Consider the following 14,939-nt stretch of genomic DNA (forward strand, 5'->3'; position numbering starts at 1 on the left):
TTTATGGAATGGTACACATCTGCAATGGGAAATACCACCGCCTCAATGCTCCAACAACTCAAGATCAACCCTGACCTCCTGTGCTCTCTATGTGGAGTTTGCACGTTCCCCCAGCGACTACATGGATTTTGTCCAGGTGTTTCAATTTCCACCCACATCCAAAAGACATCAGAGTTGGCTGCTGTAAATTACACCCCCCGCCATCTGACTGACACTTCTGAGAATCAGGGGCTGAGAGAAAGCAGAATACAAGGAAATCAGTGAGTGAATGGGATGGCTCTGAGAGTTGGAATTAACTTGATAGGCCAAATGGCCTCTGAAGTCATAAGGTAATGTATACTGTAAATATGGGAGATATTGTCCAAGTTGCATGCCATCTTGGACAATGTCTCCCATTCACTACATAATGGACTGGTTGGGCACAGGAGTACATTCAGCCAGAGACTCATTCCTCCGAGATGCAACACTGAGCGTCATAGGAAGTCATTCCTGCCTGTGGCCATCAAACTTTACAACTCCTCCCTTGGAGGGTCAAACACCCTGAGCCAATAGGCTGGTCCTGGACTTATTTCCTGGCGTAATTTACATATTACTATTTAATTATTTATGGTTTTATTACTATTTAATTATTTATTGTGCAACTATAACGAAGACCAATTTCTCTCGGGATCAATAAAGTATGACTATGACTATGAAACCAAAGGTGGGCTCCTGGATCCCAAAAGTGAATAAATTAATATGTTATTCCTATTATCCAATGGTTCAGGAACCAGATGCAAATTTAATATTGTGGGCATAAGATGCAAAGGGAGAGTCTGAGGGAAAGCATTCTTATCCCAGGAGGTATTCTGATCTACAGCCCACTGCATGTCAAAGCAGAAACCATCGACCAGGCCTTGCAATAGACAGGGCCATGTAGAAAGAGCTGATTGATGGGATTGCTGCAGTAGGTTCTTGATGGAGCGAATGGCCTCTACGTCCTTTAACTATTCTGTGATTTTTATGGGGGAGTTTTGTGAAAGGCTGAATTATAAATAATGCCACCACCACAGATCTTTTGCTTCCATTTGTTGAAACTGCCTAGAAGCTGTCACTCAAAGCTCTGCCTGTCTTTCCTTTGATAGTACTCCAAGATGCTGAAACACTTCAGCGAGGAAGATGGAAAGGTGCAGCCAGACGAATTCTTTGGCATTTTTGACACATTCCTGCAATCGTTTGCTGAGGCTAAACAGGACCTGGAGAACATGAGGCGGAAGAAGGAGGAAGAGGAGCGCAGGGCTCGCATGGAAGCCATGGTGAGAAGGTGCCTGGGTGGGTGGGGGGGCCTTGCTTTGATCCTTCCCTGTTAGATATTGCTGGAGGAGGGGATAAATCCACAGTGGATTTTAGTTGTTTGACAATTAACCCAAATGCTGGGAGTGGGTGAAATGTCTCCCACTATGTCATTTCTTATACCCTGTGTACTATGCGGGGAATCTAAGCATGGTGCCCCCTCCCTATCTCTGTAGTTATCTCCTACAAACCTCCAAGGCCTCTTTGCTCATTTCATCAAATGAGTTGCTCCACCACTGGTGCCTGTGTCTTCAGAGGTCCACCATTCTCCACCCCGCCCCCACTTTGCCACTCATTTCCTCTTCTCTCCTTCAAGATGCTCCCGAAAACCTTCTAAGGTTTCAGATTTCTCCTCTGTGGCCCTGTTTCAATTATTGCTTGATAACACTACGGTAAGATGCTATTAAGTTGTCTCACTATGCAACCAATGTCATACACAAGTTATTACTGAAAGAAATAAGCAGGAGTGGTTGCATACAGGATTTTGTATTGAGCTCATCAGACAGCCACCAGGAATAATCAGGACATGCACTATTAAAAGTTAAAATAATGTGTAGAACTAAATAAGATTGAGCAATCAGAGGAGCAAAGCATTTACACTTCAACGTTTGGAGATTCAAATTAATTTATTGTTGTATTCTCCAGGATGTAGTGAAATTCCTTACTTGCATGCTTGATAAGGTGGTTAAGTAGGCTTGTGGAATGCTTGCTTTTATTAGCTGAGGCGATGAGTTCAAAAGTCAAGAGGTTATGTTGCAACTTTATAGAACTCTGGTTAGTCCACATCTGGTCACCACACTATAGAAAGGATGTTGAGGCTTTGGAGAGGGTGCAGAAGAGGTTTACCAGGATGCAGCCTGGTTTAGTTGCCACGTGCTATCATGAGAGGCTGGACAAACCTGGGCTGTTTTCTCTGGAGTGGTGGAGGCTGAGCTGAGGGGAGATCTACTAGAGGTTTATAAGATTATGCGAGCCATAGGCAGAATAGATAGGGAGTATCTTTTTTTTCCCAGGGTAGAAATGTCGAATTCCAGAGGGCATGCATTGAAGGCGAGGGGGGAGGTTCAAAGGGGATATGAGGGGCGAATTTTTTTACTCAGAGAGTGGTGGATGCCTGGGATGCCCTGCCAGTATGATGGTAGAGGAAAATGCACTAGAGGCTTTTCAGAGACATTTAGGTAAGCACATAAAAATGAGGAAGATGGGGGATATGGACATTGTGTAGGTAGGAGGGATTAATGTTTGTTTTTTAAGATTTACTGTTTGGCTGGTTTGGCACAATGTTGTTGGCTGAAGGGCCTATTCCTGTGCTGTACTGTTCTATGTTCTAAAGAGTGTATGTGATAATTATAAATCCAACAATGTACAGTATACAGTGACATGGCAAAACAGAATGATGCAAAGAAAATGGTGCAATCTGATGTAGTACAAAAAGCAAGTCTGAAGTAACAATAACAAAATAACCAAGAGAGGTAGAATTAGGAGTTCAAGAACTTGGCACCACTGTCAGGAAGGGGATGTTATCGACTAGAGTGCTTGGTTCAAAAATCTGTTTGCCAGACCATTTCTCAGAATGTTTAGGTGACTTTCTTTCTTGTGTGGGTATTTTGCTTCCACTCCAGTTTTGAGGGTCCTGAGAAGGCTAATGAGGCTAGTGTGGGAACTCAACACACTTCTACACATGGGGTAGGAGATGACTGATGGGTGGTTAGTCTGTGAGTTAGTATGTTCTTTATATGGCTCCACTGGGCTTCCCAATGCATGGCCTCAGTGTTTACAATACCAAACCAAGTGTTTCTTCTGTGCTTTGATATGTCATGGGCCAGGGATTCCCAGGAGCCAGAGGGGATGTTGCACTCCTTCAAGAAAGCATTGAGTAGATCCTTGAAACTTTATCTAAGTCCACCTGGTAGTCATGATAGCAAGTCTGATAGTGGCAAGACCAAGCAGATAGGATGATGAAGAAGGTGCATGGTACTCTTTCCTTCATCCACTGGAGCACTGAGTACTACAGTTGGGAAGTCATGTTGCCATTGAAGAAAACTTTAGGCAGGTCACCTTTGGAGCACTGTATGTACTTCTAGTTGCTGCATTACAGGAAGCATGTGGAGAAGGTGTAGGAGAAGCTCACCAGGATGTTGCCAGGAGATTAGCTATAAAGAGACTTCGGAGAAACCTGGATGTTTTTCCCCACTGGAACGTCAGAGGCTGAGGGAAGAATTGATAGAAGTTTATAAAATTATGAGAGACACAGACAGAATAGATAGTCAGTCTTTTAGCCAGGGTTGGAATATTAAATACTAGAGCATATACATGGAAGTTGAGGAGAAATTTTAAAGGTGACTTCTGATGCAAGATTTTATGTTGAAAGTGGTAGCTGCCAGGGGGAATGTGGTGGAAGCAGCTATGATTGCAATATTTAACAGGCAGTTAGACAGACACATGAACAGGCAGAGGACGGAGGCATATGGACTACATGCAGGTGGACTGGATTAATTTGACATCATGGTCATCGGAGGCATCATGAGCTGTTCCATGCTGTACTGTCCATGTTCTGTGCATGATTTTCCAAGACAGAGCTTGGAATAGGGATTGGAATTGTGGGTATTGGATTTGTGTTGGCCTGGAGGAGAACACTGACATTGCGTTGCTCATCTTGAGTATCTTGCAGAGGCAGGGTTAGTGGCACCTCTCCAACATCGAGGCTAGTTCATGTCTTAAATGTATGTAGGAGGTCAGGCAGGACTGCTGCCCCATAGGTCAGAGGTTTTGTGTCAGGTCTGAGGTCTTCATCTTCGTCCGCTTTTTCTGGTAAGGTGGAAAACATGGACTTCACATATCTCAGCAAAGACAAGTATTGATGATGCAATTCACCACTGTTTTCGATGCACCAATACAGCTTTGGAAAAGGTATTTAGGAGATACATACTCACACAAGCATAGATGTACACATACAGTACATATGCTCACACATATAACTGACACTCAGACTAGGGCAAGTGGAAGGTGTTTAGGACATAATCCTGTCCCCAAGTAAGCATCTAAAAAAGAGATTATGGAAGGGTTTATTCCTCGACATTAACACATGTACACGTGCTGAACACCAGGAAATTATCATTCCTGCACACAGTGACGATACTCTAACACACTGGCACATGCACACATTCCAATGTTTGGTGTGTGGGGATGAAGCCATACCGTGGCTGTTTATCACTATCACTCAGCATGGACTGGCTGCGTTGGAAAGAGGGGCTAGTTTCATCCAGTGAGATGCTTAAAACCCCATGATCCTGTCATTGTCACAACTATATTTGAGGGAAGTTGCTGTTCACAAATTGGCTGCTGGGCTTTATATAGCAACGTATGCACTTCAGTAGTATCTCTCTAGAGTGATGGCAAGTAGCCCAGTATATTGGCCAGGATGCTACCATATAACAAAAAGTCACACAATTCTGGCCACCACAGTAAGAAAGTGTAGAATATGAGACAAGAAAGCTATTGTAAAACTTTATGAAATATTGGTTATGCCACAGTACTGTGCTTTGTTCTGGTCACCGCACTGTGGAAAGGACGTGCTTGCACTGAAGAGGGTGCAGAGAATATTCACAAGGATGTAGTCTGGGAAAGCCTGTTGTTCTAGCGAGAACCCGATGAAAGGTCTTGACGTGAAACCTAGACTGTTTCTTCGCCTCCATTGATGCTGCCTGACTTGCTGAGCTCCTCCAGTATGCTTGTGTAGGTTGTAGGGAAAGCTGTAGGAGGAATGGGACTCATGAGGCCTCACCAATACCCAGCACAGACTCAATGGGCTGAATGGCTTCTTTCTATGCTGTAGGTGCATATAAATATGAGAACTCTTGCATTGCTGAAAACCCTTAGTGTTCCAGACCTGTAATTGCCATTTTCCCATTCTTCTGATCCATTATCGGATTCTTCAGAATAGCCCTCAGATTAATATTCCAATCATCAGTAATTCTATATCTAAATGGGGTTCACGCACACGACTCTTAACTGCAGTTCCAACTGAACGTGACAACTCACTGACAAATCCTTTCCTCCTTAAACATTCCCCAAATGTTTTTATTTCATGAGAGTCTAATTATGAGAAAATCCTGTTTTCCGATCTTGCCAAGGAAATTTTTACCATGTGTCATTGACTGAAAGCAGTTCCGATGTGGGGAATTTATTCCGTTAATTTGTTTAAATTTGCTGGGCAAGGGTCCAAACTCTTCTAGCAGAAGTCACAGTGTGATTTCACACCTGGGAACATTTCCAGGGGCAAGGCTGAAAGCTCGGTGTTCCGGGGTACAGATGCTACAAACATGACAGAGGTGGAGGTAAGGGAGGAGCGGGATTTCATTTTTGACTAGGGAACGTTGCAGAAGTACATAGAAAGGACATTACAAGGGAATCGTCCATTCAGGCTATACAGGTGGAACTCAAAAAGACAACACATAAAAATTCAACAGGTCATGCAGCATCTAGAGAGGGAAATAGACAGTCAAACTTTCAGGCTGAGATCCTTCATCAGACTGGATTTCATCTCTGGCATGACTGTCCATTTCCTCCCATAGAGACTGCCTGAGCTGCTGAGTTCCACTGACTTTTTTTTGTGAGCCCCAGGTTACACCATCTGTAGTCTCTTGTGGTCCAAATAAGAAAAGAGTGATCATGATATAGGCCCCCAGCAGTCAACAGGAAGTAGAGGAGCAAATATATAAAGGGATATCATAGATAGCTGTAAGAATAGTAAGGTTGTAGAAATAGGTGGACTTGAACCTCCCTAACATTAACAGGGTTTACCATACTGTTAAGGAGTGGAATTTGTTAAGCACATCCAGGGATGATTTCTCACCCAGGAGTTAAAATATTCTCAAGCATGTGTTGACGGAGTTTAAGTATTTAGGAAACGTTTGGAAAAGTACATGGATGGGAGGGGTGTGGAGAGCAGGTTGATGGGACAAGGCAGAATGACAGTTCAACATAGATGGGCCAAAGGGCCTGTTTCTGCACTGTATGATTCTATGGCCTTACTACAGAGGGGTAACACTAGACCTCCTGTTGGGAAATGAGGCAGGGAAAATGACCAGGTGTCAGTGGGGAGCACTTTGCAAACCAGTAACCATGATTGTATTAGTTTTAAAATGCTTATGGTAAAATACAGGGCTAGTCCACAGGCTGAAGTCCTCAATTTGGCAATGTTAATGTTGGTGGCATTAGACAGGAACTTGCAAAGGCTGATTGGGAGAAGTATTTGAAACATATCCAAATTAAGGTGATAAATATCTTAAGTGTTGGTAAATGGGATTTGTGTACAATGATAGGTATGAATAACATAGGACAAAGGGCTGTGTGACTCTCTGACACTGTACTTCCCGGCTAATGAGGGAAATGACATTGCTTGACTTTGTTCTGGGAAATAATCTAGGCCAAATGGTGCAGTTATCAAGAGGGGAACATGTGGGAAACAACAATTATATTGTAATAAATCGTAGCATAGATATAGAAAATAATGTAGATCTACCACCCTAAGGTAAAAGTAGTGAAGTGGAGAAGGGCCATTTTCCACAGGATTACAACAAATATGTCAAAATTTGCAGACAAAATTGTAATTGAACAACAGAAGACCTTCAAGGTGATATCTTTAGCTTCAGCTGAGGTATATTTCCATGGATAATAGAATTAATTTATCTAACCAGGTGGTCTATGCTAACCAGGATGCCCCAGGCTAGTCCCATTTACCAGTGTTTGGTCCATAATCTATTTAGTTGTTCAACTGTCTTTTATAAGTTGTTATTAACTCAACCACTTCCTCTAGTTTCTCATTCTGCATACCTGGTCATCTTTAGTCGTAAAAGGAAATCACTCAAGTTCCTATTAAATCTCTCCCCCTTTTCATTAAACTTATGCCCTCTCCAACCCTGGGAAGGAGACCAAGTACATTCAAACTAATTAAGGTCACCACTCACCTTACTATGCTCCAAGCTATAAAGCTCTAGTCTGTTCAACCTCTTGCTATTCCTCAGGTCCCAGCAATGTGTGGGGCTATCAAAAATGAACACACACAAAAGGCTGTAAGAACTGAGCAGGTCAGGCAGCATCTATGAAGAGGAATAAAGAGTTGTGGTTTCAGGCCGAGACCCTTCTTCAGCAGTGGAAAGGAAGGGGTGAAGCCAGAATAAGAAGGTGGGGAGAAATGAAGAAGTGCAAGGTGAAAGGAGATAGGTGAAACCAGATGAGGGGGAAGGTAGGTGGATGAGCGGGTGGGGGGGTATGAAATGAGAAGCTGGGAGGTGATAGGTGGAAGAAGTAAAGGGCTGAAGAAGAAGGAATCTGATAGGAGAGGAGAGTGGACCATGGGGGAAAAGGGAAGGAGGAGGGCCATTAGTGGAAGGTGATAGGCAGGTGAGGAGAAGAGAATGGGTGAGAGGGGAGCCAGAATGGGGAATGGAAAAAGAGAGTAGGGGGAAGATGGAAGTTAAGGAAATTAATGCTGATGCTGTCGGATTGGAGACTAGCCAGACAGACTATGAGGTGTTGCTCCTCCAACCTGAGGAGCCTCATTGTGGCAGTAGAGGAGGAAATAGACAGACATGTCAGAATGGGAATGGGGAGCAGGATTAAAATGGTTGTCACTGAAAAATCTTACCTGCTGCGAATGGAGCAGAGGTGCTTGACAAAGTGGTCCCCCAATTTATGTCAGGTCACTGATGAAGAAGAGGTTGCACGAGAAGCACTGGAAACAGTAGTGGCCCTGACAGACTCACAGCGAGGTGTTGCCTCACCTGGGAAGACAGTTTGGGACCCTGAATGGTAGTGAGGGAGGAGGTGAATGGGCAGGTGTAGCACTTGTGCCACTTGCAGGGATGAATCCTGGGGCGGGGAGGGGGGCGGAGATCAATGGGAGGGACAAATGAAAAAGGGGATCACAGAGAGTGTGATCCTGGCAGAAATTAGGGGTTGGGGGAGAGGGAAACAAGTGTGGGCTTACTAACACAGGTTAGGGAATTTAAACATGGAGTTTTCTGGATGATCAATAATGAAGAGTAGGAGCAAAGTTCCGAGGGGAGGTGAAATTAGAGTGACTATCATAGAGCAAATTAAATAAGATCAATGATACAAACTGTCAGTTAATTCACTAATCTGCATCAAGAACAATATCTGCAGATTTACCTATCCCATTCCAGCACGACATAGTGTGGCCCAGAGAGGAAGAAAAAATGTACTGGCTGTCAGTGCAAGGTCACTGTTTATTCTGCCCTCCATGAGAGAAAGGCCAGGTTAACTAGGAATTGCTCCCAGCACTGGTTCCGGAGGCACACTTTCCTCAAGGCATCACTGCAATACATCTGCAGCTGCCTTACCAATATGCAATGCCCACCTCCACAAGCAATGAAAATTACCTGCTTAGTTAATGTTTGACATCCAGTCAACCAGTTGATCCTGCCCTTTGCCCACTGTATTTCACAACAAAGCAACAGAACTATTAAAAGGTATTTTCAAGATATGTGTGTGTGTGTTTTTATTGCCATGATGTAATTTCCTCCTAGAATTTTCCCAGCTAAATTAAGCAGGAGGTTTGTCTTCAACTCTTAAAGACAGGTCTGATTTTAACAAACTTAGTGAAACCTCCCATATTAATATGCCCCCTGCTCACAAATAAATTCATACACTTAACATGCCAACAATAAAAAAGTGATGATTCTCCCAAGCAATGGAGCTTGTGGGACAGAGGGAAAAAATGACGAATCCAACAGAAGAGGCTGTGAATGTGATGTTAGCAAAATTTTTAAGGGTGGGTTGTACCTCATCCCCTCCCAGTATCCCTTCTCGGCTGGTTCATCAACTCCCTTTGCACAAGATACAGAAAGGATTCAGTCGTGCAGCCTGTACCTCATTCCCCCAGGATTCCTGTGAACCACTCACTCCCAGGGTCTCTGCATACCAAGAAGCATGGGAAATCTTCGCTCCTTTAACACCAAACATTCTGTCAAGCCTCTGCTGTTGTCCTGGAATCTCTGAGAATCCAGGACTAGTGTTCGCTGTAGTTCTGTTTGAAATCTCAGGCCACCAGTGTGTAAATTTTGATTTTATTTGGGCATTCTTGAGCTGCTTCTACTTCTCATGTGCTCAGACATGCCATTTTAGATCAAAACTGTAAATATTATGTTTTTTTTTAACTAGAATTCCAAGGGTAAGCTTTTCCCTGCTCCCTCACCACCTGACCTTCAACCTGACCCCACCACCCCTTGTCTTTGTGGGCAGCAGCATTGTTGAAAAGCAGCCCAGTCAGAATGAGTGTGGGACTAGGTTGAATGTTGTGGAATGGGATAAAATAGCAGGAAACAGCCTCTGCTTCTGTGACTGCAGTGGATTTTAATTTATTTAAAAAAAACTAAAATGCAAAATGCAAGTTTGTTATCCATAAGTGACTACATTGGTATGTTGCAATATTGCATTTTAATCATAGTTGAACTTTTGGCCACGTGCACAAGTACAGAGAGGTACAGCTACAATGAAAAACGTGCTTTCAGCAGAATTCACAGGCACAAAACACAGAACATAAATTATATGTAAAATTATGCCATGCATTAAAAAAAAGACCACGAAAACAAAAACATACCAGAGGCAAGTTTATGGTAGTGCAAGAGGTGGTCTGTAATGTTCCATTGCTGAAGTAGGGTTAGTGCTGTGCAGATCAAATCAATAACCTGATAGTTGTAGTTGCTCCTGCACCTGGTGGTGTAGGACTTCAGGTTTCTGTACCCTTTGCTATTGAGAAGAGGTCATGACCCAAACGGTGAAGATCTTTAATGATAGAATAGATAACCGCCTTTTTGAGGCAGCATCTCCTGTAGGAGAAGAGCACTGCTGAGTCCACAGCTGGACCACCATGTACAGATCTGGTCTCCATACCTTAGGTCGCTGTTACACGGGTGGAATAATACTCTTGCCTTGAGGAAGGTGCAGTGTAGCTCAGTACCGGGTTTTGGGGTGGGAGCTGACATTCAAAGGGAGATTTAATAGTCCATCCTGCCCTTGCTCAAGATGCCCAACTATGGGATTGTGAAGGTGTGCAAAGAAGTTTGGAGAATCTAAAACAGGGTGCAGTCGAATGGGTTGGAATTAAGAACTGAGGTGACAATGTTTCTCTATTGATTATGAATTATCTGAATTCTCTGGTACGTCAGTACATTTTGAACAGAATTCTACAACATTAATGCTGCAAGAGGATATTCAGCCTATTGGGTCAATAAAGAGCTAATCACCACCCATCATTTGGTCCGTAACTGTGCAGGCTTGCAGTCCTGTTTAAACAGGATGAGGCATTCTCCTCTGCCACCATTTTAGGCTGTGTTTTCCAGATCCTGTCTGGAAATATTTTTCTTTCAGCTTCCCCTCGAGCCATTCTGGTAATTAAGAGTCATAATGTTGCAGCTAGCAGAGTTGTCGATCATAGCTAACGGTGACACAGATTCAACCCTCAGATGCTGTCCGTGTGGAGTTTGCATGTTCTCCCAGTGTCTGTGTGAGTTCTGGTTTCTGCCCACATTTGAAAGGCATGCTGGGTAGTTAATTCATTGAGTGTGAATTAGTAAATTAGCGTAGGTGAGTAGAAAGGGATGGGGGACAGGGAGGATTGCGGTGAGAGGAAAAATAGTGTTTGGCGTTTGGCGGATGCGACGGGCCGAATGGCTTGATTCTTTTATGACTATGGTGTGATGATGTCCAACTTGCAGGAGTACCTGCAGACAGTGGTGCTCTTATGTATCTGCTGTCCTCATTATTCGGATGAAAGGTGTCACTGTTTGCTAGAGAGCAATTTAATACATCTTGTACCGAGCTCATAGCATGGCCATATGGTGGAGAGGGGGGCTGATTTGTGCAGTGGTCACAGAGTGTCGTTATGGAGGCGTGGCGGACTGGGATTTGAATGTGCAGGCACCTAGAGTATTCATAGTGTAACACAGCAGGGAAGCAGGCCCTGTGGCCCATCTGGTCCATGCCAGCTTCAGTGTCCACCCTGCTAGTCCCAGTTGCCCGCCTTCAGCCTGTAACCCTTCAAGCCATCCCCACCCCCACCCTCACTCCATGTACCTACCCAAATGCTCCACAAAGGTTGCCATTGTACCTGCCTCAATCATTTCCTCTAGGAGCTCATTCCAGCTACTCATACTCTCTGTGTAAAGGAAGTTGGCTCTCAGATCTCCTTTAAATCTCTCTCCCCTTATCTTGTATCTGTGCCTTCTAGTTTTGGACTCACCAAACATGAGGAAAAGACTTTCACCATCCACCTTGTCCATACCCCTCATAATTTTATAAACTTTTATGAAGTCACTTTTCATTCTCCTGCATTCCAGGGACTGAAGAGTCAATGTGGCCAAAGCCTCCCACTACCTCAGACCTTCTATTCCAGGCAGCATAAATCCTTTCAGCAGCCTCTCCAGTTTTACAATATCTTTCCAGGGTGATCAAACTATGCACAATACCCCAAGTGCAGCCAGCGTGCTAAACACCTTCTTCAGCACCTGTCGACTTGTGTGGGTGCTTTCAGCGAACCATGCACATACTCCCAGGTCCCTGCTGTTCCACAACACTTGCCTAGTGCCCTGTTATTTAGTGTATAGGTCCTGCCCTGGTTTGACTGTCCAAGATACATCACCTCACACCTACCTCTTGCCATTCCTCAGCTCATCCCCTTAACCAATCGTGATCTCTTTGCAGTTCATTGCAACCTGCTTCACAGTCAACAAGACCTCCTAATTTAGTGTCATCAATAAACTTGCTAGTCGTGCCATCTCCATTCATATCCAAATCATTTATATAAATAATAAATAGCCAGTTCCAGCACTGATCCCTGGGGCACCCCACGAATCACATGCCTCCAGTTGGAAAATTGCTTTTCAATCATCACCCACTTGCTACCTATCATCAAGCCAGTTTCAAATCCAATGCACAAGCTTCCCCTTGAATCCTGTGTGGCCTGACCAGTGTACCTGTTCTATCTTTTCCCTTTACTGTTTTGAAACTAATGGAATTGTGGTCACGAGCTCCAATGTGCATCCCAGCTGTCACTTCAGTTACTTGGCTTGTCTCATTGCTTAAGAGGAGGTTCAGTGTTGCTTCTTCCCGACTAAGTTCCTGTAAACCTGGGGTTCCCAACCTTTTTTAAGCCATGGACCAGAACCATTAAGCAAGGGGTCTGTGGACCCTAACATGGGAACCCCTGCTATATATTGCGCAAATGACAGCACAGAATCTGATTCCAAACCCTTTGCATTCTGGGTGACCCAATCATTCCTGGGAAAATTAAAACCTCCCATTGTGCTACCTACTATTCTCACAACTACGTGCAATTTCTCAATGCGCGTGCTCCTCAAGTTCCCACTTGCTTTTGGGGGAAGGAGTTTCTATACTATAGCCCTACCATAGTGACTTTCGCTTTCCATCCCCTTTTTATTTCTAAGTTCTGCCCTAACAACCTCATTAAATGATCCCTCAAGAACATCCTCTCTGGCACTGCTGTTTTGTCCTGCCTTATTATAAAAGCAACATCCCCTCCACTCCTGCCTGTTCCTCCGTGACACCTTAAACATCAGTAACCCGAACAGAGTTGTTAGTCCTGCCCTTCTCTCAGTCACATTTCTGTTATAGCCACAATATCCCAACCCTAAAGGCACTCCATACCCCTGGTTCATCTGCCTTACCTGTTGAGCTATGTACATTGAAATAGATGCAATTTAGATTAGTGGAGGCTGTTTAAAACATTCTGTACCTGATGGAGGAAATGGACACACACACACACACACACACACAGATGTATATGCAGCCCCCACCCCCCCCCCACACACACACACACACACACACACACACACACACCAAGCATATATTCACACACACAAAATGGATGAACACATCAAGTCAGGCAGCATCTCTGGAGTCATTTTGGGACTGAGATCCTTCATCAGTACAAAAAGAGTTAAATTTAAGTAGCAGTTCTTGCAGAATTGAGTTCAATAACCACTGCAAACTGCAAATTAATTTACCAGAGCTACTTCCAATGCTCCAATTACATCTTCAGCTCCCACAAAGGTCGCATCAGGCAAAAGCCTCAAACCAATTCTATAAAAGGATTTTGACAGTTTTATCATACTACGTACACCCAGCTCAACCACAAGCTTCTGTTCCCTTGTCTGCATTCTATCTGTAGAGAAGGTGCCAACATTTGCTGGGGTCCAGTGCATGTGTGTGGCAGCAGGTGAGAGGCAGGACTCAAGGGAAAGCAAGCTTTTTGACAGAAAGTTTCACAGTGCACCCACACTCATATTTACATAGAAGCTATATGAACACACACACACACACACAACATTTAAATAGACTCATACTACTGAATACGTACGAACACACTGATATGAAAACACACCATTAACATACAAACACAGACACACAAAAACACATATGTTTACACAGACTCATATAACTGGATACGCACACATATGCACACATACGGATAGAAACACACACACACACATGCACATATGCACACACACACAAACACACAGAAGCTCACATTCACATACATGCGCATTTGCATTTACACAACCGGACATTTGTGCATATTCACTGATATTTACACATATACGCACACACCTATGTGTACACAGACTTAATACACATATATTTGCACTTATTTGAACAAACTCACATTTATGTGGACACATACAATTACATGCACATTCACGTGCACTTCTGCGCACTAAAACACTTGTGTATGTAATCACAAACACATGACTGAAATTATTGTAACAATAATAGAGGTGCATGGATGCTGACGCATACACACACACACACACATTTAGACAAAACACCATTTTTGTATGGATCTATAACTGAAATGTATAAATAATTGGTAGACCCCATAAAACTGTCGTTCTCTCATTAGAAATGAAAAATTAGGCTTAATTTGATTCTGATATTGCATCTAAACCACTCAATTAGATTCCAGTTTGTAATAACTCCCAGGAATCCATTATTCTATATATAAACACCTGAACCCTTGGAGTAGACTCTCGTCAGTAATCACTCCCAGGTATCCATTATTCGACATAGAAACCCCAGAATCTCTCTATTAGGTTCCAGACTGTGATCATTCCCTGACACAAGAGATTCTGCAGATGCTGGAAGTCTTAAGCAACCCCCACAGAATGCTGGCGGAACTCAGCATGTCAGGCAGTATTCGTGGAAGGAAAGAAACAGTTAATGTTTCGGGCCAATCATCCTCCTGATGAAGTGTTTTAGCCTGAAGTATCAACTGTTTCTTTCCTTCCATAGATGCTGCCCGATCTGCTGAGTTTCTCCAGCGTTTTGTGTGTGTTGTAATCACTTTCAGGTATCCATTATTTTATATACTGTGTAAAGCCCTGAACGTCTGGATTAGATTCCATTTAAGTAATCACTCCCGGGAATACATTGCTCTCAACATCGTCTTCATTTATGTGCCATGCCGTGCCGTATGGTGTGGGCGATCATGGTCTTTCCATGATTGTTCTCCGCCAATTTTTCTACAGAAGTGATTTGCCATTGCCTTCTTCTGGGCAGTGTCTTTA

At 43.6% G+C, this 14,939-nt stretch overlaps 1 protein-coding gene and 1 long non-coding RNA gene across 4 annotated transcripts in view; one reads left to right on the forward strand and one right to left on the reverse strand.

Annotated features, from left to right (window-relative positions):
* Nucleotides 1–14,939, forward strand: part of daam2 (dishevelled associated activator of morphogenesis 2) — a 397,811-nt gene that overhangs the window by 373,293 nt on the left and 9,579 nt on the right. For all 3 annotated transcript variants that reach the window (XM_063040647.1, XM_063040649.1, XM_063040648.1), the window contains one exon: nucleotides 1,125–1,295. In XM_063040647.1, coding sequence (XP_062896717.1) covers nucleotides 1,125–1,295 — 171 coding nt within the window. The remainder of the gene's footprint in view (nucleotides 1–1,124; nucleotides 1,296–14,939) is intronic.
* LOC134359424 (uncharacterized) lies at nucleotides 1,825–8,699 on the reverse strand. The gene is made up of 3 exons (XR_010021111.1): nucleotides 7,982–8,699; nucleotides 7,302–7,377; nucleotides 1,825–3,540 (listed from the first exon to the last, which is right to left on the reverse strand). It is a non-coding gene; the product is annotated as an uncharacterized LOC134359424 (long non-coding RNA).

Source organism: Mobula hypostoma, chromosome 2, assembly GCF_963921235.1.
Source record: "Mobula hypostoma chromosome 2, sMobHyp1.1, whole genome shotgun sequence".
Classification (NCBI taxonomy): Eukaryota; Metazoa; Chordata; class Chondrichthyes; order Myliobatiformes; family Myliobatidae; genus Mobula; species Mobula hypostoma.